Here is a 23,917-nt window from a genome sequence, read left to right on the forward strand (position 1 = left end):
CCATAGTTTAAAAAGCTTTGGGGAAGGGATATTGTTTTGCATATACTAAAGATAAGCTTGCTTCAAATTTTTCTGTAATAAAAGTATTCCTTAAATGTAGGGTCACCCAGTGCTTGGAGTTAGACTTTATTTTTTTTTTACCTTAAATATAAAATGATTATATTGATTACTAGCAGCTCTCAGAAACGGGAGGAAAATTACACATCAAACTTTCCATGTCTCTGAAGCAAAAATGGGAAAAGAACGAGTGTGTGGACAGGGAAAGCCTCCACAGTGAGCCAACACGACTGCATTAATATTTCTTTTTGTCATTCAATGACGATATTTTCAAAAACAAACAGAGAGGAGATTAAGTACACCAAGTTAAGGTGTGGGGGAAGTAGTCTTTTTAACTCATTTCTGGGGCAACTGTAGTTCCACATGCTAAAATGTAAATTTAGCTCTCTGCTTCCCAGCACATTAAAAAAAAAAGGTTAAAAGTGATTCAAAATAGATCATAGGTCTGAATGATGAGCTAAAATAATAAAATTACTAGGATAAAATAATAGGATTCATCTTGCTGTAAATTGGACAAAAGCATATTTGATAAGATACCAATAGTATATGCAGCAGGCTCAGTCGTACATTCTAGCAAGCTCAGGACTTGGGAGGCTGAAGCAGAGGATCGTGACTTCAAGACCAGCTCAAAATATATTGGAAATCCCTGTCTCAAAATATAGTGTGTGTGTGTGTGTGTGTGTGTGTGTGTGTGTGTGTGTGTGTGTATGAGTAGAATTAAAATTAAGATGAAAAAAGAATAAAAGGAAAAAGTTTTAATTTTATTTAAACATTTTACTACTTTAAAAAATACTGTTAAAGCCGGGCAGTAGTGGCGCATGTCTTTAATCCTAGATCCTAGCACTCGGGAGGCAGAGGCAGGCAGATCTCTGTGAATTCGAGGCCGGCCTGGACTACAGAGCAAGTTCCAGATAACTAGAATGGGTAGATAAATTAGTTCTAATACATTATGGTACAGTGTTGTACCTATAGTCTATAACCCTCTATTATACACTTCAAAATAACTAGAAGAGGGTCAAGCTTGCCAACACACAGAAACTGATCATTTCTGAGGCTCTAAAAATACTAATCACCTTGATTTGATAATATTTATTATGTACATATATCAGAATATGATATAAGGGCCTATAAGTATAAGCATTATACAGTAATGAAAAATAAAGATGTTTTAAAAAAAACCACATAGGGTGCTGGAGAAACATAGCTCAGTGGTTAAGAATGCATCCTGCTCTTATAGAGGACCCAAGTTCAGTTCCCAGGACTCATGTAATGCAGCTCACAATCCCCTGAACTCCCACTCCAGGGGAATCTGATGCCTCTGGCCTCTACTGGCTCGGGCATTCACAGACAGGTACACATGCCCACTTCCAACCCTGACAGACACATGTATAATTAAAAATAAAATAAATATTAAAAAATAAAATCAAAGAAAAATTCAAATCATGCACATAATAAGAATCTGGTACCTAAAACATAAAAGGAACTAACTTAAACTTCAAATAATATGTAGAAAATGCAACTAAAAATAGACAAAAAAAAAATAGAAATTGCTTAAAATAAGTAAGTGGACAATAAACATATAAAATGATGTTCAACATAATTAGGAAACACAATTAAACAATAATGGTATTTTGTTTAAAATTAGTAACATTGCTACAATAAGAAATCAATAAGTAACCAATAGTAGGTGAACTGGAGCCCTCATTCATTGTTGGTGGGAAAGACAGTAGTATAGATATTCTGGAAAACGGCTATCAGATCCTTTTTAAAATTAGAAGTAAATTCACTGTGTGCCACAGGATTTCCATTTAAAAGTATGGGAACACACATTAACAGAAAATTTGTGTGTTGTCAGCAAATAATGTGTGTTCCCATAAAATAGGAAAATATGCATAATTCTCTGTTGTGATATTTTGTTTGCCTTTTGACAAATAAAGCTTACCTGAAGATCCGAGAGTGGAGCTAGCCACTAGTTAACCATAGAGGTTTGGAGGAGAGGGGAAGTGTAAGGCAGAGCAGAGACAGGAGCTGGGCCCTTTTCAGTCTGAGGAGTCAGAGAGGTAAGAGGTGGCTGTGGCTGCTCCTTTGCTTCTCTGATCTTTCAACTTTTACCCCAATATCTGACTCCAGGTTTTATTATTAAGACTAATAAGGATCGTGCAACATCTGGCATCCAACATTTGGAGCAAGAATTCACGAAAAAGCTGTTGGTCTGTGGCTTTGCAGCCACTGGCACAGGCCAGAGCTGCAAGCTGCTGGAGTCGCCACCCTGCTGGCTAGGTTTTCTTTTGTATTTTTTTCTTTCCTCAAGCCCTCTGAACAAATCTGGGGGTTTTCTTTTGTAGCCTCTCTGCAGCAAACTCCACAGGTTCCTAGGGTCTGAACATTGCTGGAGTTAGTCCCTTCCCCAGCCAGTGGTGTCTTCAGGCAGCTCCCATGATCCCCTGGGTGCATTTTTCAGACAGCAGGCTCCCTCTCCCAGTGGGTTGCTGGTTTTCCCTAGGCCCTCTCCTTGGGCTGCTGACAAACTAGGTAGCTGAAAACCTTCTCAGGCTTCTATTGTTCTATGCAGCAGCAGTCAGCCTCACATCTTCACCCTCACTGTCAGCAGATTTGGTGAGACAATTGGGATTTCTTAAAAGGAAGAAATAGTTTTTAAAAAATGACACAGAGAGAGTTTTTTCCCCATGTTAAAAATGGGAAACACTATTATGATGGAAGGAGTTAGGTCTCTGTATCATTGCACAGTGGATGGTTTAAAAATGGAACAATTAAATGAGAGGATAATTAACTTAGATGGGATTTATGTAATGTCAATTATAAACATTATCTGTGTGATCATTCTTGTTTTATCCCTAAAAAAGTTGGTTAATATGAGTGCCAAGATACAGGTTTTAGAAGAATGTATTAAAAACGGATCGTAGAGATATTCAGACCCAGACAGAGGAATTTAAAGGAGAGCCAATCTCAGCATTGCATTATAAGGTTAGAGAGGCACAGCCCAAGGTTTTCAAACAGCCAACCTTAATTTATCCAGTCACCTTACAGGAAATGTCAAATGATAGGTATCCCTAAGGCTATGCAAGAACTGAATGGATTCCTGTGGAGATGCTAGGTTTGAGGAGATTTGAGGAAGTGATAGTCTCATGTGGCATGCATTCACCTTTTGTGAAGCAGATGTTAAACTCATGGCCAACTTGTAATAAGATTATCCCAGAAGACTGGAGAGACTTGTTTACAGTAGTATTGGATCCTGGTGCTTAATTACAGTTGAGGACCTGGTGGAAAGATGAGGCTAGGACCATTGAACAATGAAGTAGGGATAGAGGTATTAAATCTCCCAAGACTAACTTCTTGGAAGGGGCAACTACACTAATGTACAAAGACAGTCTATATATGATGACCACACCCTGGCTCTATGCTGTGCAGCAGCTTTGAATGTTTGGGACAGAATTGAAGAAGTAGGAAAGAGTCATGTACTAAAGTTATACAGGGCTCAGAAGAAACCTTCACTGACTTTTTACAAAGATTGACTTCAGCTGTAAGTAAAATGATACCAAATTCAGAAGCTAGACAAATAATAATTGAATCTTTGGCTTTTGAAAATGCCAATTCACAGTGCAAAAGGGTAATTAGGCCTTTAAAGGCAAGATCAACACCTATAGAGGAATGGATCCAAGATACAATCAATATTAAATCTCATAACCATGATGATGCTTGGATAGGAGATATGATTTCCAGAGGCTTGCAGAAAAATCAAAATGTCCGGTGTTTTAATTGAGGTAAACAAGGTCACCTAAAAAGGGATTATAGACAGGGCACTTCTAGAAACAATGTTTTTTCTAGGAATAATCCAAACAGAACACCCCTCCCATTTGAATAAAGCAGAAGTTATGGCAAATATGAACAATGGACCAATAAATGTAGATTAGCGAGGGACAGACTAGGTAACCCTTTGTCATCAGAAAATGCTTTGTGGGGCCTCTCACAGGCCCCCATATCAATTTTGGTTCAGTTATTTTGTGTGATCATGGGGAAAATGTGGGAGCCCATTTTTGGGTTCCTCGTGGCTTTACCCAGCAGGTCCGCATAGAGGATGATTAGGACCAAGGGCTTGAGTGCAGGTGTCTGAGATGGTCTGCACTTGGCTGTGCTGGGGGCGGGAAGGTCTTTTGCTCCACACCTTGGTGTCTCTAGAAATACGCTGGGGCAGAGACAATCCGGGGCCATTTGGAAAAGGTTCCAGGCCCTCTCGAGGCTATCCTTTATTTTCTATCTGTTTATCTCCGCAAGATTCTCCACAATAAGTCCTTCTATCTAATATTTCCTGCTGCTCACACTCAAGAAAACTCTGGGGAGCTGTGGGGTTGGTGGGTAAATGCCCACAGGGAAACTCCCTCCCTGAGCAATTAAAGACCTAATGCCTGTTGTAAAAAAAAACAAAAACAAAAAACAAAAAAACAAAACAAAACAACAACAAAAAAAACCATATTACTCTGGATGATAAAACAGCTTTAAAAGATGAAACAAAAATTTCAGGAGAAACCAGAACAAGAGAGACTTCTTGATTAGATGAGGAGATAGCTCATCAACTGGTATGACCATTCACTCTAAACTTAATTTATGCAGTGAAAAAATGCTTTTCATTTGATCAGATATAACTTGCCAAAAGGGGAACTCCCCAAAGTTAGGGTTGGTGCAGGGTTTTATTTTTGTTTTTCATGAGAAATGAAGGCATTCAGCTAAGGATTCTGAAGAACACTGGAAAAATGAGACATCTGAAAAAAAAAGATAAATCATCCAGAAAAAAAAAGTCCCAAGAAAAAGAGTAAATTGGCCTGTTGGTATATCACATTTCCAACAGGATAAAATTTCATAAATCTTCCCAAATGTTTGTTTCTGCTGTTCTTTACAGACATATGATGCAAATGGTCTTTTTGTAGACCCAATTCAGTTGAAAATTTAAGCTGGCTTTGAAGTTGGAGTATGGCTCTTCCCTTCTCTAAACACAAGCATGCTTATTAAAGGAAAATGAAAAATCTCTGTCTCATGTCAGAAGAGCCATCTGATATGGGGGGGAAGAAAAATAAAAATTTAGGTACTGTTTTATGCCACTAATCTCATAATTCTTTGGTTTTATTTTGACTCTTTAACACTTCTCTTAAGGTCTAAATATTATCTCAAAATTTATAAGATATATATATATATATATTAAACTTTTTTGTCATGATATTAATGGTCATATAGAGTACTAATTCTAGAAAACAGCTTCATCTAGCTTTCTGTACATGATTTCAGCTTTGAGTCTCTATCAGATAATTAGGAATTAGGTTTTGTACTCTGGATGTACATAACAAATATTGATGCTTTATCCTCTTCAAGATCTGCTGCATATGACACTTAAAATGTATACATTTTCTGCAGTGAACCAAGACCATGCCTAACAGAGATCTTTGAAGTCTCCAAAAGGATGACAAGGCCCCACAATGATGATTCCACCTGATTTGTGGTAATGCCTCTAAATTGACAAAGACCACCCAAAGACTAGCTTTGGACTACAAACTGCTCAGGACAATTTCAAGGTGACTAGCTGAGATGGTCCAGCCTCATTGATACTCTAGCCAGGACTTGAGATAAGCCCTGTATTTTTTTTTCAATTATGCAGAGATTGGACAATGAATGATATAGCTAGCTCTTCCAGGACTTGATAATTATCCCAATTATTTTTCAGAGTCCCCTAAAGATGCCATTGCTACCAGAGAGCAGGAAGTAATTTTAAGAACATGACTCCCACATTCCCAAGAGGTGGGGTGGGTGATTTTTGGTTGTTTAGTGGGTTATGGATATTTGTCATTGTTTAGGGAGGTTGGATACAAGTTGTTATTGGTAATTTGCCATGGTTTAGGATGGTTGGTTACAAGTTGTTATTGGTAATGGCCAGAAAAAAAGCTTAACAAAAGAGATTAGATTCAGGGTTCTTCTTTTGAAAAGAAAAAAGGGAGATATAGAAATCATAGGATTAAAAGGTAGATTATTCAATCTACTGAAAAGAAATCTGAAAAGAAAAAAAGGGGGGCATATATATATGATAGAATAAAAGGGTAGATTATTGAATCTACTTTTAAACCAAAAGCAACTACTAGTTTTAAATATTTTACATTGGTTTGGATTTTTGTATATTGATACAAATTTGAGGTTATTTTTGTTAGAACATACTGTACATAGATTTCTATTCTTGTTCAAGATATTGTACCTATACAGTTCATTTAACAATGTAATGGAAATTGCTAGCCCTTGAAAGTTTTCACTTCAAACTATTTAGGATAATAAAGCAGTGCAAGTTAGTAGTTACCTATCCTATTACAATTAAACTTGTAGTCATGTTAAGTATGTTTTCAAGGTCAAACAGATATATTTTAGATAGGTCTTCAAACACTTCAGAGATCTACAAAATATAGCATTTAAAATGTTTTATTAACATAGGTTTTTTTTTTTTTTTTTTTTTTTTTTTTTTTTTTTATGACAATGAGACATGTCTGCTTCTGGCAGCACCAATCTACTTCAGAGAAGAAAATGGCCATTGAAGAAACTCCATATGGAGTTTAGTTTCTTTGTGGCAAAAGTTAGCCACTGGGCAAGAAAGTGTCCTTGCCTCAACTGCCAACAGTATGCTGTCCAAATTAAACAAAAGAAAGTGACTGCTGAACTTTGCCAAGACAAGGTAGGACAGCTCTTCAGAATGTTCTGCTTCACAGAAAAGTCTGTCAGATATTCAAGGCTTGTAGGCTGAAGATGGATGCCCCAATGTTACAGATGAACCTTGGGTGACTATCCAGGCAGCCAGCTGTTTCTGTCATTTCTCACATTTTTTGTAAGTTGCTTGTTTGCATTTCCTGCTTACTCAAATAATATTACTCCTTCATGGGTCTCTGAGGAAGTTGAAGATTAGATAGTTATAGTTTCCTTGTTAACAAATTCAGAAAAGAAACTCACTAAAGAGGTGTAAAGTGTATAGGGTTGAGAGACATCAAAAGATAGTTTTGGATTGGTAACACAAATTAGAATAGAAGACAAACTAGGTATAACCCTTTGACTCACCAAGATAGGATAGATAGTGGAGTATTTGCTCTGAATTTGTCAAATGTTAATGGACTAGACATTGTTGGTATAATTATTGTCTGTATATATTTGTATATAGTTATTGTATATAGTTTTTCTATGTTAGTTATAACCATCTCTTTTTATTTTAGACAAAAAGGGGAAAATGTTGTGATATTTTGTTTGTGTTTTGACAAATCTTTGCCTGAAGATCAGAGAGTGGAGCTAGCCACTAGTTAACCATAGAGGTCTAGAGGTCTGTACAGACAGAAGACAGGAAGTGATATGGCTGGGCAAAGAGAGGAAATGTGTAGCAGGAATCTTAAAAGTTCTTATTAATAAAATCAAACCTGAGCCAGGTATTGGGGTGAACTGGACCATCATGTTACAAAAAAACATCGACAAAGGTCAGTTTGGAAAAGTTTGGCAAGACAAATGGTGGGGAGAAATTGCTGTGAAGATTTTCTCTTCTAGGTAAGAACACTCATGGTTCCAAGAGACAGACATTTATCAGACTGTGATTGCTCCAAACCACAGAGGAGGCAAAAAAAAAAAAAAAAAAAAAAAAAAAAAAAAATTTCTAAAGGGAACCATGACCACGCCTCACAGTGACTTTGGAATCTTCAAAAGAATGACAGGATCCCACAACAATGATTCCACATGGACTATGGTAAAGTCATTAAGCTGATTAACACCACCAAAAGATTGACTTTGGACTACAAACTGGTCAGGACAATTTCAGATGGCTAGCTGAGCTAATCCAGCCTGACAGACTAATCAAACAAAGACTTATGACAAGCCCTGAACTTTCCTATTATACAGAGACTGAACAAATGATACAGAACTTGACAATTAGCCCCAAAATTTTCTTTTTGGGATCCCCTAAAGATGTATTCGCCCCTAGAAAGCAGAAAGTAATTTTAAGAAAACTACACCCATATTCCCAAGAGGTAGGATGGGAGGTTTTTGGTTGTTTTATGAGTTATGAATATTGTCATTGTTTATGATGGTTGGTTACAAGTTGTTAATTGTTAATGGTCAGGAAAAAAGCTGAACAAGGATATTAGATTCAGAGTTTTTGTTTAAAAGAAAGAAATGAGATAGATCATTGAGTCTATTCTGAGAAAAAAGATAAAGAAATAATAGGATAAATGGGTAGATCACTGAATCTACACTAAAAAGAAAAAGGGGAAGATATAAAAATGACAAAAGGTAGATTACTGAATCTATTATGAAAATCAAAAATACTTTTAAAAAGGAACTACTTATTTTAAATAAGATAAGTAATGATAATTTTTGTCTGAGTTTATCAAATGTTACTGGACTGGACATTGTTAATATATATATAATGGAGTTTTTTTTATCTGAATCTGTCAAATGTTAATAGACTAGACATCGTTAATGTAATCTTGACTGTGTATATATTGTATATACTTGTTGGACAGTTTTTCTTGTATTAAGTAATAAGCTTTTTTTAATTTTAAACAAAAAAAGGGGAAATGTGGTGGTATTGTGTTCCCCAAAATATTGTATATCCTAATAAACTTATTTGAGGTCAGAGAACAGAAAAGCCACTAGATACTTAGGTTAGAAAATGTTGGCACTCACGCCTTTAATTCTAGGATTCCAGAGGCAGAAATCCATCTGGGATCTCTGTGAGTTCAAGGCCACATTGGAAACAGCCAGGCATGGTGACACACGCCTTTAATCCCAGGGAGTGAGCCATTATTTAATCCCAGGGAGTGATGGTAGAAGGCAGAAAGATGCATAAGGTGTGAGGACCAGGAATTAGAAGCATTTGGCTGGCTAAGCTTTTAGGTTTTGAGCAGCACAGTCGGCTGAGACCCATTCTGGATAAGGACTCAGAGGCCTCCAGTCTGAGGAAAAAAGGCCAGCTGAGGATCTGGGGAGGTGAGATAGCTGTGGCTTGTTCTGGTTCTCTGATCCCAAATAAGTTTTTTAGGATACACAGTATTTTGGGGAACACAATACCACCACAGACGTGTAAGGCAGAGCAGAGACAGAAGCTTGGCCCTTTTCAGTCTGAGGAGTTGGAGGCAAGAGGTGACTGTGGTTGCTTCTTTGATCTTTCAACTTTTACCCCAACATCTGACTCAGGGTTTCATTATTAATACTAATTAGGATCATGCAATAATTCTCCAGGTGTATTGCCTCAAGCTGAACACTGACACAACATGATTGCAATGAGTCTGAGAACACCCTGGGTTAACTAGTGGTTATCCTTCAGCCTGTCTCAAAAAATTGCAATGTTTATTTTCTAATGAATGAAAAAACAAAAGTGTGGACATATAGATAGTAGGATAGCATTTGAAAAGAGAAAGGGTAACCTAATACCTGTGCCACAGGGATGAACTACCTACCAAATTTTTCCTATGTTAAAGAGCCATATGCAAAGGCCATCTGTTGTATGATTACAACCATATGAAACATAAAGGCAGAAGATATATCCATAGTTGACTGAGGCTAGGAGAAATAGGGTTGAGAACAGAATATGGATACAAATGGCCTCATGGGATCTTTATGGAAAAATTCAAATATTACAAAATTGGGTTATGGATCAACAATGCTGTATATTTACTAAAAGCCATTAAATTATATGCCCAAAACTTGAGTTTATGGTTGGTAAATTATACCTCAAACATCAAATAAAATTTGCCAGGTTGATTTTAAAAATTAGCAAGAGTAGAAGAGAAAGTAATCCAAGAAGATTTTTGAGATCTACTTACTCTGAGAAACAGAAGACAGCCTTAGCAGACACTGCGTTCTTAAATGAGCACAGATGGTCTCTATGGACTAATGGTTAGAAGAGGAGGCTGAGCTGGGAAGGCTAGGTCACTACTGGGAATAAGAAAATTCAGACACTAAAATTCAACACAAAAGTTAAATATCCATGATGTCTTTAGAAAGCAGGTACGGCATGGCAGAGATGATACAATGATTATGAGACCCTGAGAAATTTTCAAGGGATACAGAGACCAAGGATTAAATACAAAGGATGAGAGGCTAGCTATCCAGAGTTACTGAAATAAATGCTAATAAGAACAAAACAGAGCATGTGATGGCCAACCCTATATAATACAACAAGGCTTTTTTTTTTTAGATCAACAAATGCTTTTTGATTTAGGATTTACATAATTTGGATATATTATAAGCAAAGATTATCACCTGAACTTGCCTAGGCATTAATCCCCGAGTTGTTATTCTCTTTGTAACTACCAAGATCCTTTCTTGACCTTTCTCTGCACTGTTCTGTGCTACAGGAAGACAATCTGAATACTGTTCACTGTGGATCAGAAAGGGTAGGGGAGAGTTCGCTGAGTACCCAGGCTCAGTCATTACTTGACTCATACTTGGATTGGACCAACAAAAGGCATTGGCAGGAATGCTGAGGTAAGAAGGGGGAAGTGATGTGGGTCTGGGTATTCTTAAGACTTCATCCTTTCAAGACTATATTAAAAAGTAGTAGCCAAGTCCCCTTCAGTCAGTCAACAGTCAACAGACACCACCAGGTAAACATATAATGCTCTATCTATCTATCTATCTATCTATCTATCTATCTATCTATCTATCTATCATCTGTCTATCATCTATTTATTTATCTATAATCTCCATTCTATTATCTATCTATCTATCTATCTATCTATCTATCTATCATCTATCTATCTACCAATCATCCATCAGAGTAGTGAGGGTTCACAAGTATTATTCATCTTCTCCAAATGCCTCATAAACCCTGTTCAATTCTCTTAATCCTGCCTACACCACTGAACTCATACTTGCTCATTGCAAACAAAAGCCCAGAGCTAAGACAAAACAGAAAAGATAGTGTGAGAAACATTATTTTTTTCCATCAAAATTTTCAATACACCAATCTTATATGAAGTTGACCACTGCCAACTTTTAAAAGTCAGCATACCAAAAGAGATAACATCTCTAACATTTCTGGAAAGTAAACTCAAGAATACTGTATACAGTTCGGGATGTGGTTCAAAGTCATTAAGTATAAACATAGGATTTTTATATGGCTACATAACTGCATATGAAAGCAAGGATCACTTAAAACTGAAACTGTATACTGTAACAATGAATAACTTAGCACTAACCAGCTTAGTCTAGGCTCCTCTTTGTATCAATGACATTTAACCTATGGTCTCTGGAGCTGAATGGTCTGACTCTTTAATTTCTCATTTCATTTTTTTTAGCTTAGTAATTAGGAAAGCTGAAAATTATGTATATGTTACAAGAACCCAGAATTCTTGGAGTTTACAACAGTAGAATGAAAAACAGGATAATTACCTTTGGAATCCTTATAGAACACAATTATTCTAATTTATACTTAACCAAATAAGTAAACTACATAAACTAATCTAATAGTTATATGTATCTTTGGAAGAGAATACCTTCCACGTGAGCTTTTCCTAAGTTTAATGGATGTATCATGGTCTGAAATTTTTCTTCCATGCACAAGAAAGCCAATGATATACCTACATACTGCCATATTAACTGTCAACATTTAGCAATGCAGTAATCAAGTGTACCGCCTAATTATTATTTATACTATAATTTCAGTTCTTGGCCAGTGGGATAAGAAACTTCGTGAAGAAAAGAAAAGATAACAGAGCTAATTTTATGAAGCACTTACCTCTATGATTAATTGACTGAGCAATTGGAAATAACTAAGCTAGGCAGCAGATGAATGCAAAGTACTTTAAATTTTTTATTTTAAGTGCTTCTAAGTTGAACTGTGCTGAATATAGATGGCCCTATTAAGTGAAATGTGTTAGTATAAAATGGAAAATGTCAAGAGGGAAGCTTAATGACATCTTCAAATGTCATCTTCAAATGCCATTTACCATCTGTACAAAGATCGGTATAAATGACCACAGAATGTAAAAATGGAATTGTGTTAAAAATCAAATACATAATTGTATATCTATTGTATATACATTGTACATTTATTATTAATAAATGACTATTAAAATGCAGTCAAATCTAAAAATCGCCAAAACAACCAGATGTTTAATTCAGAGAATATTTCCTAATATGCAGTGAAATTGTGTGTTATCTATTCCAAAGCAGTACAGGTGTTACACAACAAAGGAAACTAATGAATTCTGATTTAAACAGCTAACAAGACACTCCTATGGCAGCGAGCTTCTTGTCTTGAACCCTCCTCTTCAGCCCCAGTTTTTACGTGTATGGTGTGTATGCACGAGTTTACGGTTCTTAAATTTAGAGAATAAAGATGTTCGCTGTGGAGTCAATAAAGCTACAAAACAACCTAATACACCTGTGCTCTACCACATGCGATGAATAGAGCCTTCTTCTACTCTTCTGCATGCACCGAGCAGTGAGGCAGGAGCATGACACTGTTGAGGTGGCATTTATCCACCCACTTCTTCCTCATTTTGTTTATTAAGCACCACAGAAAAAGCCTAGTTTTGAGTCCCTGTTTTGGTGGGATTTTTTTGTTTTGTTTTGTGTTTTGTTTTTTAATTCTCAGACAAAACATTTCTCCTATTTATGGTGATATTTTATTTGTGCTAAAATGTGATTTTATTTGTATGCTAATAAATAAAGTTGCCTGGAGATCAGAGGTCATAGCCATTAAGCAGAAGTCTGGCAGTGGTAGCACACACCCTTAATCTGATCACATGGCAGGCAGAGTCTCTGTGTGGTCAAGGACGCACGCAGCCAAGCAAGGTGACCTGAACTTTTAATCCCAGTCCCAACTATAGAGACCTGGAGGTCTGTATAGACAGGCAGTGACGAGGAAGTCACGTGGTTGGGTTTAGAGCCAATGAGAAGGCAGAACAGAAAGGCAATAAAAAGACAGGACACAGGAAGAAGGTCTCTCTCAGGGGAAGGACGGCAGCGAGTGGTAAGCTAAAGGGAGTCGTGGCTCTTGCTCTGATCTCTTAGGCTTTACCTCTGTATTTGGCTCTGTGTTTCTTGTTTACTAAGACCGTTTAGAATTTCATCTACACTCATCTATAATTTTAAAATTTTTGTTTTACAGACTCACTTATTGCTCATCAGTTTTTGCGCCAGGTTGCCCACTGGTTGCTAGGAAAATGATGAAGATGGACTCAATCAAGTCTGAGGGAACATAGAGTACTGCACATGGAAAATATATGTTCAAGTTAAGTCTAAGCAGGCTTGCTAGGGCATGTCTGTAATTCCAACACTTGAGAGTTGGGGGCAGGAGGCTCAGAAGCCCAAGGGCACCCTGAGCTACACAGTAAGTCCAAAGGCAGCCTAGGCTCTATGGTCTCTAAACAACAGAACCAAAACAAAACAAAAAAATACTCATATGAAAGAGAAGTTACTATATTACAGATAAAGATGGTCACATTGTCTATATCCTGAATGAAAACTGGGTGTTGAGGAATCTGTAGGGACAGAAACAGGCCTGGGCCCATACCTCAGAGAACTCAGCTTGAATGTTCTTATGAAAACCTTTGGACATCAAATCATTTGGTGTAATAAATAGTTTTCAAAGCACAGCCCATTAAAGGTTGTCATTTCCACAATTATTTTATCCTATAAAATAATTAACTTGAGTGCATAGACTATCACTATGATGACAATATCAGGTAGCCCTTACAAATATATTTCTATGCATATATACACAAACATAATAGTAATTCATGCTTGTTAACTTCAAGTCAAAATTTTATGGGTTTTAAGCTACATGCTAAAGGACTAGAGAGATACATTCAGCTACATTCTGACAGTTCTAGTAATAGACAAAGGCACTTCTCTGGTGCCAAGACTGCCCATGGTAGAGGGAAGCAGTAGACAATCGTAGTGTTAATTTTGACTGTCACTTACTTTTCTTGTTGCTGTGACAAAACACCCAAGAGAAACAGGTCAAGAGGGGAAAGGTTTATTTGGGCTTATGGGTTGAGAGTGCTTGATTCATTGTTGCTTTGCCCAGTGTGTTTGGGAAACATCATGGCTGTGGGAGTATGTGACCTAGGAGGCTATTTGTCTTACGCAGACAGAAAGTAACGTGTGAGGAGGAGGCTGGGAACCAAGCATCACCCTCAAAGATGCTGACCTCACTGACCTGATCCTTCCTGCTAAGCTTTACCTCTGAAATTCCCAGAATCTCCTCGAACAGCACTGTCAGTTAAGGATCAAGCATTCAGACATGAGACTGGGGGCATTCATAGTCAAACCATAATATTGGCCCAAAGTCTAAAGGCACCATCTATGCTATGTAGGTCACAGCTATAGACTTTGAATTCTGAAAGATGGGGGCTACGATTCTTAATCAGGGCTCATTTTCTGAGGTTTATATCTATCATACATACAAACCCAAGCAAAATTAGAGAATTTTATTACGCCTTTGGAAACATATAGCCAACTTCCCAAACCGTTAAAATCGTGGGAGAATAATCAATTAAAATTAAGTAGTGGAGAATTACAAATGTTCGGATGTGTTACCAAGGACCAGTGCTCATTGAGTCATGAAGCACGCCCTCAGTGGTGAGAGACTGTCAGTTATCAGGCAGTTAACAAAGACAGATTTCAACCTAGAGGTCTTTATTGCTAAAAGAGCCCATCTCAGTTATGATATCATCATTCAATACTCTGGTTTGTTTGCTGTAAAAGACAGTGAATTTTTTGGTTATTATATGGATTTTTGTGGCTTCCTAGATCAGATCGCTAAGGCCACATAAGAAATCTGTAGCTCAGATTATGAGGAAGGCTGTACTTTGTCCTCAGCCCCACATATAACATCTTCAGTTCTTATTTCTACAGCATGAAACTAGACTCTGGTCTACAGTTTAACACACTGTCCTCCCCCATATCTTCTCTCTTCTCTGTCTTATCTATATAATCACACTGCAGAAAAGAACATGGAAAAGTAATTTATAAAGGCTAAACTACGGTGATTTTGATTGTTCTTACTGATTGTCGATTAGACAGACTGCCAATACCTAGGAGACAAGTCTCGGGACAACCTGTGAGGGATGATCTAGATGAGGTTGAGGTGGGAAGATCCACCTTCACTATGGTGGCTGGTGTCCTGGGCTGAATAGAAAGGAGAAAATGAGATGAGCACTGACAGCCAATACTCCTTTTTTTCTGATTGTGGATGCACTGTGGCCGACCACTTGGAGTTCCTGCCGCCATCACATACTGCATCTCCTTGAACTGCGAGCTAAAAGTAAACCATTCCTCCATAAATTGTTTTTGTCAGGCATTTTGAGACAGCAAGACAACCATCCAGTAATTAGATTCAGTTTTACCAATGGAGAGGAGAATATCAATGGATAGCTTGACCACATGGAAGATGCCCCCTTTATAAGGACCTTTGAGAACACTGTTTAACTTATGCACTTTTAAAGAAACTTACCACTACACATTTCAAATATTTGTCATAAGAAATGATAATTAAAGCCTCATGTAGTTTCCAGACTCCAGAGTATAAGCACTTTCTAATAAATCACATTCAAGTTCATGGGTCATGACAAAATACATGATTTTATTTCCTGAAAACTTCCTAATTTAATAATTGTGTAGAGGAGAAGCAGGCATTGCTTAGAGCACTCAACTATTCATGCTGGCTGTTATAGAGTCTGTCTGAAACAGTCAAAACTTCTTAGAAGCTGAGTGTTGCCTCCATATCTGGCTACGGCTGGGAAAGAAGTTCTTTCAATATTTCCCCCACTTCGATTTCTGCTAAACTCGGAGCCATTCCATAACAATGCACATCCCTTAGATGAAGCTTCCTTCCTTCGTTTCAGAATTTTTCCTTGACTTGATTTTTAAACCTTGGTTTCAACTATTAACTAGTTTTATTGTGAAGCATATAAGCCACTCTTTAGAGCAAGCTGGATACAGAAGTCAGAAAGGTAAACAACTTTCAATGACTGTAGTAGCTATTGGAAAGGAGGTTTTTCTATAGGTAGACTGCTGACTTGACCTCTCAGGGGTGGGTCATTCAAAGCTCAGCTCAGAGCTCTTGGACCATATTAAACTGGACCAAAGCAGAGACAGGTGATGGAGACTCAGCTCTCATGAATATGTTTGATCAGCCAATTCAGCAAACCTTCAGACACAACTATTGAATGGTGGTTGCTCATTAAGTTTTAAACATTAAGATCGATAGGGATTTTAGATAGGAAATGGAAGGGTGCTCACACAGTGTGCTTAATCATATGAGATTATCTTTCCCTTCCCGTCGTTGCCCCTCTCTTCCCTTCCCTCCCCTTCCCTTTGATGTGGTATTTGAATATGAGGTTAAAAATTACAACCAAGAAAAGAGCTTGGATCTGATCAACTATCTGTGTATGTTTTGGGGGAGAAGGTTAGTACTGACCTGTATTTTTATGAAAACAATCATACATTTTACATGTATGTTCTCAATAAGTATTCAGTGTGTTTCACAAAACAATACACCATTTTTTTTTTAAATCTAAGACCTACTTTTCTTCCCCCTGACATCTGGGGAAAGTATCACTGGCTAACACTGAATTTGGGAATTACTTCTGAGTATATGGCACCACATAGGTAATTTTGTTTAAAAGATCCAGGAAAATTTATAATTTCTCAACTATATTTCAAACTATTTTTGTAATTGTATTTAGTAGTGTGGGAGATGTCTCAGCAGGTAAAGGCACCTGCTGCCAAGTTCAGTCCCTGGGACCCACATGGTCCCAGAAAGAGAAAATCAACTCCCATAAGTTGTCCTCTGACCTAGACATGGGTGTTGTGACTTGTGCGCGTGCACATACATAAGAAGACAAAATAAATAAAAGTGCAATAAAAAATGGGTTGAGGACAAATTGTAACTTCATGGAAGGCAAGCTTCCCAATGCTTACATAGCAATATTAGCTATGTCTAGAAAATTAATTCTTATGTGCTTAAAAATAATGGTCATTTCAACAGCATTGACTGTTATAAGTATTTATTTGATGTGCATGTGAGTAACTGTATGTATGTGTACCATGTACAGGAGGCCAAGGAGGTCAGAAGAGGACACTGAAGCCCTTGCAACTGGAGTTACAGGTAGTTGTGAGATACCATGTGGGTGCTCAGAACTGAGCCCAGGTACAATGCAAAAGCAGCAAATGCAGCAGCCAATGAGCCATTTCTGCAGTCCCCATTTTCCACATTTTAATAAATGACCAGAACCAGGGCAAAATACTCACTGTGGAAGAATTCCCAAGAATTAAAACTGCATCGTGGGCTATACTGTCACTGATTTATCATTCAGAATAGCTTTTTTGCACCTTATAACTTAGATAAACATGACTAACAAAACCAAATTTAGTTAATAACAGTACATCATTTTACATGAGAAAACACATACAAAATTGTGAACACAAAAGGCATAAATTTATCTGTTAAAATGCCCTGTGTGAAAAAAAAATCACCAGATGTATTGATATGACCACAACGTATTCGAAGAACAGTGATATCACTGCTACAATTTATAGTACTAATTATTTCTGTGTTCTAGAATGAAATATCATTATAATCCATGGGACATATAAACCAAGCATACAGAAAATAACAATCCCAAGGCAGATAACGCTATTGCAGCTGGGCAGTTAAGAGCCCTCTAGAGCCAAGATTGGAAAATGCTAATAAAATTATTTTCTCTAGGCTTCTTATGTAAGGCTGAGAGAAGAAACCACAAAGACAAGAGAGGTTCTGAAATGAAGAGATTCAGCGAATAGTTCCCGTCACCTGCTCTCTTTCTCTCTGGTCTTCTTTTAATGACTTTTGTTGAAGTATCTACCATGAACTGTTTTTCAAACAGTAGGCATTTAAGATGACCTAGGAAGATCCCCTCCTGCATGATGAGCATAAGGAACTTTGAAGCATTCAAAATGATGCTCCCTCTTATCGCAGCAGGAGAACCCCATGGAGGGCACTGACAGATTTCACAGGGGCAAAACCTCATTTAACCCAGAGAGTATGTACAGAGCCACCTCCCACAAAACCCTAACTTTATCTTATTTGTGCATAAACCTATCCTGACATCCAAAGAGCTTCTTGTTTGGATACAATGACTTTCACAGAAATCTCTGTTTGCTCTGATCCGTGATGATGCTGACTGTCTCTTTCTTTCTCTGGGTTATAGAAAGGTAAAAACATTTTACTCCAGGAAAAAGACATACTGCTACTAGCAAATCAGTGTTTCATAATGGGGATGAAAATGCTATTAAGGTTTGAAGGCAGCATTTTAAGAGGTCCCTCTTGTTTGCAGTTGGCAGAATATCAGCTGTTTCAATATAAGGGACAAATTGCAAAAGCCTAAACTAATTACCCCATCCTGCTTCTACTCAGTTCTTGCTCCCAAGTGCCTACTCCATTCTCTCGGAGGGAGACAATAAACAGATGGATGTACGCAGGTGCATAGGACTTTCTGCAGCCACCAGCTCTGAGAGCAATTGGTCAATACCCTTGAAGCTAGTTAAAGTTTTAGTAAATGGTTCCAAACTCTAGCAGATGGTCTATTGGTCTCACGGGCACTGTTCAACATCTATATGGATCCATATACACAGCTAAAATTTTAGGATTAGAGGACTGCCTTTATTTAATATTTCATGATTTTACTCTGTAACTAATTTCTTTTCTTCTTCAGAATTTGACATGGTTCTGTTTTTCTCCATGGATAGAATGACACAAGAGCTTCTAGTTCACGTGGTTAATTCTTAGAAAGGAGTTCAATATCTCCCCAACTCAAACTGGTGGTTAATAGCTCCAGCCAAATGAGAAAGCTGGTGGTTAATAGCTCCAGCCCACCAAGTAGTGTAGGTACTACAGCAGCTCGGTTTATTTGCATCATTGTTATATATATTTTTAGTTATTTGAGGGATGCCATAGCCCACATACGGAACTCAGAGGTCAATTTTAAGGAGTTGGTCATCTCCTTTTTAACATGTGGGTTCTGGGAATCGTACTCAGATTGTTTCAGGCCTGGAAGCAAGTGCCTTTACCTCCTAAGACACCTCAACAGCCTGAGCTCAGTTTTGACATCGTTCTCTTAGACAGTAACAGCATTATCATTTCAAATACCTTATTTGAATGGGATACTTCTGATTTTTAAACTATGTTTCCTACAGGTGTTTTCTGACAGTATGGAGTCAGCCTTGGGAAGCTGATTATGCCTGTCAGATTGTTTTTCATTTTCCTTTACGGAGTTTAGTACTTTTTACATGTCCACATGCCAGACATCTCTTTCTCAGATTTCCTACTTTTCTCCCCTCCTCCCATCGCACACTTTCTAATATTATTTTTCTTAGTAAGAAGCTACACTTTTAAAAACTAATGTCCTGGGCTGGGGGCTTTGTTCGGCAAGGAACGTGCCTGCTGAACAAGCAGAATACCTTGAGTTCAAATCCCCAGCAACTGCATGAAAGCCCGGGATGGCAGCGTATAACAGCAACCTCAGCACCTGTGGGAGGAAGGGCAACGACCTGAAGACCTCTCGTCTCTGACAGTCTGGCCAAAACGGAGAGTTCCTCCCAGATTCAGTGAGAGACACTATTCCAAAAACTAAGGTGTAGATCTATGGTGTATTTTACTTGTACTGAAATGTGATTTTAATTGTATGTTAATAAATAAAGTTGCCCAGGGGTCAGAGCTATTAGAGCCATAGCAAGAGTGTGGCGGTGGTGGCGCATGCCTTTAATCCCAGCACTTGGTAGGCAGAGCTAGGTAAGTCTCTGTGTGTTCAGAGATACAGACAGTATTGGAGACATATGGCTTTAAGACCTGGAGGGCTGTACTTACAGGCAGTGACGAGGCAGTCATGTGTTTGGGTGTACAACCAATGAGAAGGCCGAACAGAAAGACTATTTAAAGACAGACAAACAGGAAGTAGGTCTCTTTTGGAGAGGTAGGAGCACTGCAGGAGGAAGGGTAAGGTTTTAGCTCTGAGCTCTGACCTCTTGGCTTTCTGTTTTACATTGGTTCTGTGTTTCTTATTTAATAAGACAGTTGGTTACATCTACATAGATCAATAAGGGGAAACAGCTGATGCTGACCTCTGACCTCCAATGCCCATGCATCCACATGAACATAAATATATGGGCTCCACACATAATAAACACAGAAAGCTGATGCCTTGCATAAATGCTGCTACATTTCCCTAGACTTCCGTGGTTGCCTTATTTAATCAGAGTTTTGAGTTGGGGTTTTCACTAATCCTCGGTGAACATGAATTATATTTCGGGCCCCTCGCTTATTGGTGCGGTACCCACATTTACCTAATGGAGAGCCAGGGCCCTTAAGAAAGAAAACATCACAGAGAAGTGATTTTTATTTTACGATGGAGGAGAGCCCATCTGTCTGGCTAGTGGGTGGGTCTGTGAGTATTTTCCTCTTTTCAGGACACAGGAAGAAAAATCAGAAACATGTATGCCATTCTTTCTTTGCAGGAACCTATGTTGGTGTTTGTGTGTGAGCATGTGGAGACTGAAGGTTAGCGTTGGGTGTCTTTTTCTATCACTCTCCATCTTTTTTCAGGGAGGGAACATGGCCTTTTACTATCAGCTAGGTTTGCTGGCCAGTGAAACCTTTAGAATCTGCCTGTCTTTGTACACTCCACCTCCGCACCACTAGGGTTACGGATGCACAATGTATGCAGTGGCCTGCCTGGCTCTTGCCAGTGTGCTAGGGATCTAAACTCATGCTCTCATGCTTGCTCAGTTAATATTTCATGTACTTAGCCATCTCCAAGTTCCTCAGCTTAAGCCAATCTTAAACACAGGTTTCGGAATATTTACTTGAGAAATATCCACATGACATCAAATTACAAAGTCGTTCTCTTTTATCTCTGGTAATCAAGTAAGGTTTGTTTTCGCTTGAATGATTTTAATGGTGTAAACAAAGACCTGGAACTCCCCCCTCCAAAAAAAAAAAAAAAAGTCATACATGAACAGGGAAGAAGCCTCACGAGAATGACAATGGAGTTTTTCCCACACTAAGCCATTAAGTGATTTTTCTTCCGACTTACATTGGAATCCTAATCTCTAGTTAGGAGATGATCCCCAAGTAAGAGGAAATGATTTGTCAATCATTTCTTTACAAAGGTAATCAGTTGAAAGTAAAGCCATTAGGGAGAACCCTCTTCTAATATGACTTGTATGCTTAGAAACAGGAAGTGTTGGGTGTTGGAGAAATACGCCAGATAATAAGGTACCTGCCTTGCAAGCCCAAGTACTGGAGTTACATTCTTATCATCACATAAAAAGGATGGGGATGGTGGTGCATGCTTGTAAGCCTTCCACTGAGGAGGTAAAGAGAGATGGATCCCCAAGGCTTTCTGGCCAGCCAGCCTAGACTAATCTTTGAGCCACAGATGCCAGTGAGATACCCTGTCTCAACAAAGTGGACAGATCCTGAGAAATGCCACCTGAGGCTGACCTCCACCCTACACACACACACACACACACACACACACACACACACACACACACACACACACACACGGTGTAGGGGAGGGGGTGCGGGATGGATAGAAGTTTCTAAGCAGGTGGCTACAGGAAGCCTGCCTTGGGAACATGAAAGTGACCATCAACAAGCTAAGGAAGGGCCCGTCCTTTTCTCACAGCCCTCAGAAGGGACCAAACCTGCTGAAATAACCTTGCTCTTGGGCTTCTGGCCTCCAGGACTGTGAGAAAGTAAAGTATCTAGTACTTGGTGATAGCAGTCCTTGCAAATTAATCCAGCTACCTACTTCATTCCCTGCTCCCCCAGAAACACCAATGTTGAAACTCTGTTACTGTGCATTGTTGCTGAAGATAATACATATGTATGCATACACTAACTTTGTATTATTTGACTTCACAACTTCAGGGGGGGAAATATGAGCTGGTCGCTAAATAGCAGTATCCTGGACTGCAGGATAAAATATATCATAGGAGGTGACACTGAAAATCATTTGAAACAACCTTTACAGTTTAGAATAAATAGAGAAAAGTAGAAGTTACAGGCTTTTCATGGTTACTCCATTAGTTACTGGTGAAGGCGTATCATGTGATGCTCAGTCTTAGTATTTTTCTACTGTAACACAAAGGCACTCTGGGCGAGTGGCCAAGAAGCATATTTCAACAATAGTATTTTCCTTATTTTGCCAAGTTAAAAAGGTGTTTAGATAAAGTGTAAGTGGCAAACATCTGCAATCTCAGACCTAGGGAGGCAGAGACAGAGGTATATCTCCAGCCCGAGGGCATACTAGACTATGTAGAAAATTCCAGACCTACACAAAGAAATTCTGTCTCAAAAATTAATTAGTTAATGAGTGAAATATTAAAAAATAAAATGAAAAGGTGTTGAAGGTCAGGGTAATGTAAGAGTAAATGGACAAAAAGTTCACAAAGAATAATTTGCTCCCCTAAAACAGCATTTCAGAGTCCTTACATTTATGGATTCTTAATCACACTGATGATATTTTTACTGTTAATGGCAGACATGAGTGGCTCAATACTCAGGACTTGCAAAGATTGAGATTTTCTTTGAAAGTCTATATATCCAAACAGAGAAAATTCTTCAGGAGGCCATTTCTGCTTTTGTCGATTTTCATTCATAGTTTTCATACATTACACTGCCAACAACTCAAATTAGCTATAAAAATATTTCAGTTCAGTGAAAATGTTTATCGTGACTTTAATTATTTATTGATAGACTTTCTGTTGTTTTCTATGATCATTATGCTTTCAGAAGAGTGGATGTTCACAGAGTGAACATGAAAAAGAAATTTGAATCTTCTACCCTCAAAGATAGAATTAAGATAAACCATTTTGAACTTTGAATTAAGAAGATAGAATTAAGATTAACCATTTTGAGGTACAAAACTGGGTAGATCCCAACTGGAAATAAAGAAGATCTTTAGTCAGAGCTCTGATAGGATTGACTTGGCTGCTGTGGAAGGTCTTCAGGATAATATTTGGAGTATTAAACAATTTTGGAAACTTTGTTATAGAGAAAACTCAAGTCATGATTGGAATGGATTAAATGGGCTTTTCAGCCCTGCCCATTCTAGAAGCTTATTCTTCTATGAACACAGCAATAATAGCATAAATCTGTTCTCCTCAACTAACTCAGACATCACTTCTTATCTTGGTATCACGTGTGTGTCGTGTGTTATTTAATGTATTTAATTCACACACATTCCAGCAACAGAAACAGAGACATCAATTTGCAGCTCCTAGTAAGTTAAAGCAGAAGTTCAGGTTAGAGTATTTTCTTTGCTATTCCACCTGTTAGTATGACATCTTCTAGTTCTTACTATATTGAGTAGGATGGCAAGTTGCAATCCAGAAAGAAAAATTTTAGCAGTTATGTTAATGCTTGAGATCTGTTCTAAAGAGCTGAACATACACAGTCCATCGTGAAATAATCAGATACTAACCTCCTTCATTTTTTCCAGTTCATTCTGTAAGGCTTGCTTTGCAATTTCAACTTCTATAAGCTGCTGCCTCAGCTTCTCATTTTCATCTTCTGTTGTTGTCCTTTTTTCTTCCACATTTTCCAGTTCGTGGTGGAGTCTCACAGATACATCCTTTGCAACCTAAAATGATGTGTTTGCAGCAATAAAATATAATTTTATTCCTATTGAAGGCATCAAGAGCCAACATTTCCATAGTACATACTTTGTGGCAGTGTTCCCAATACCTGATCTAGAAGCCATTCGTATATCAATCACTTAATCCTCACAACAATCCCACAGGATAGATGCTACTATTATATCTGCTTTATAGAGGAAGAAAT

General features: G+C 38.0%; 1 protein-coding gene across 4 annotated transcripts in view; it reads right to left on the reverse strand.

The window, feature by feature from the left end:
* Soga3 (SOGA family member 3) overlaps positions 1-23,917 on the reverse strand; it is a 70,806-nt gene that overhangs the window by 41,068 nt on the left and 5,821 nt on the right. For all 4 annotated transcript variants that reach the window (XM_028868316.2, XM_037200373.1, XM_028868317.2 and 1 more), the window contains exon 4: positions 23,559-23,717. In XM_028868316.2, coding sequence (XP_028724149.1) covers positions 23,559-23,717 — 159 coding nt within the window. The remainder of the gene's footprint in view (positions 1-23,558; positions 23,718-23,917) is intronic.

Source organism: Peromyscus leucopus, chromosome 8a, assembly GCF_004664715.2.
Source record: "Peromyscus leucopus breed LL Stock chromosome 8a, UCI_PerLeu_2.1, whole genome shotgun sequence".
Lineage (NCBI taxonomy): Eukaryota > Metazoa > Chordata > Mammalia > Rodentia > Cricetidae > Peromyscus > Peromyscus leucopus.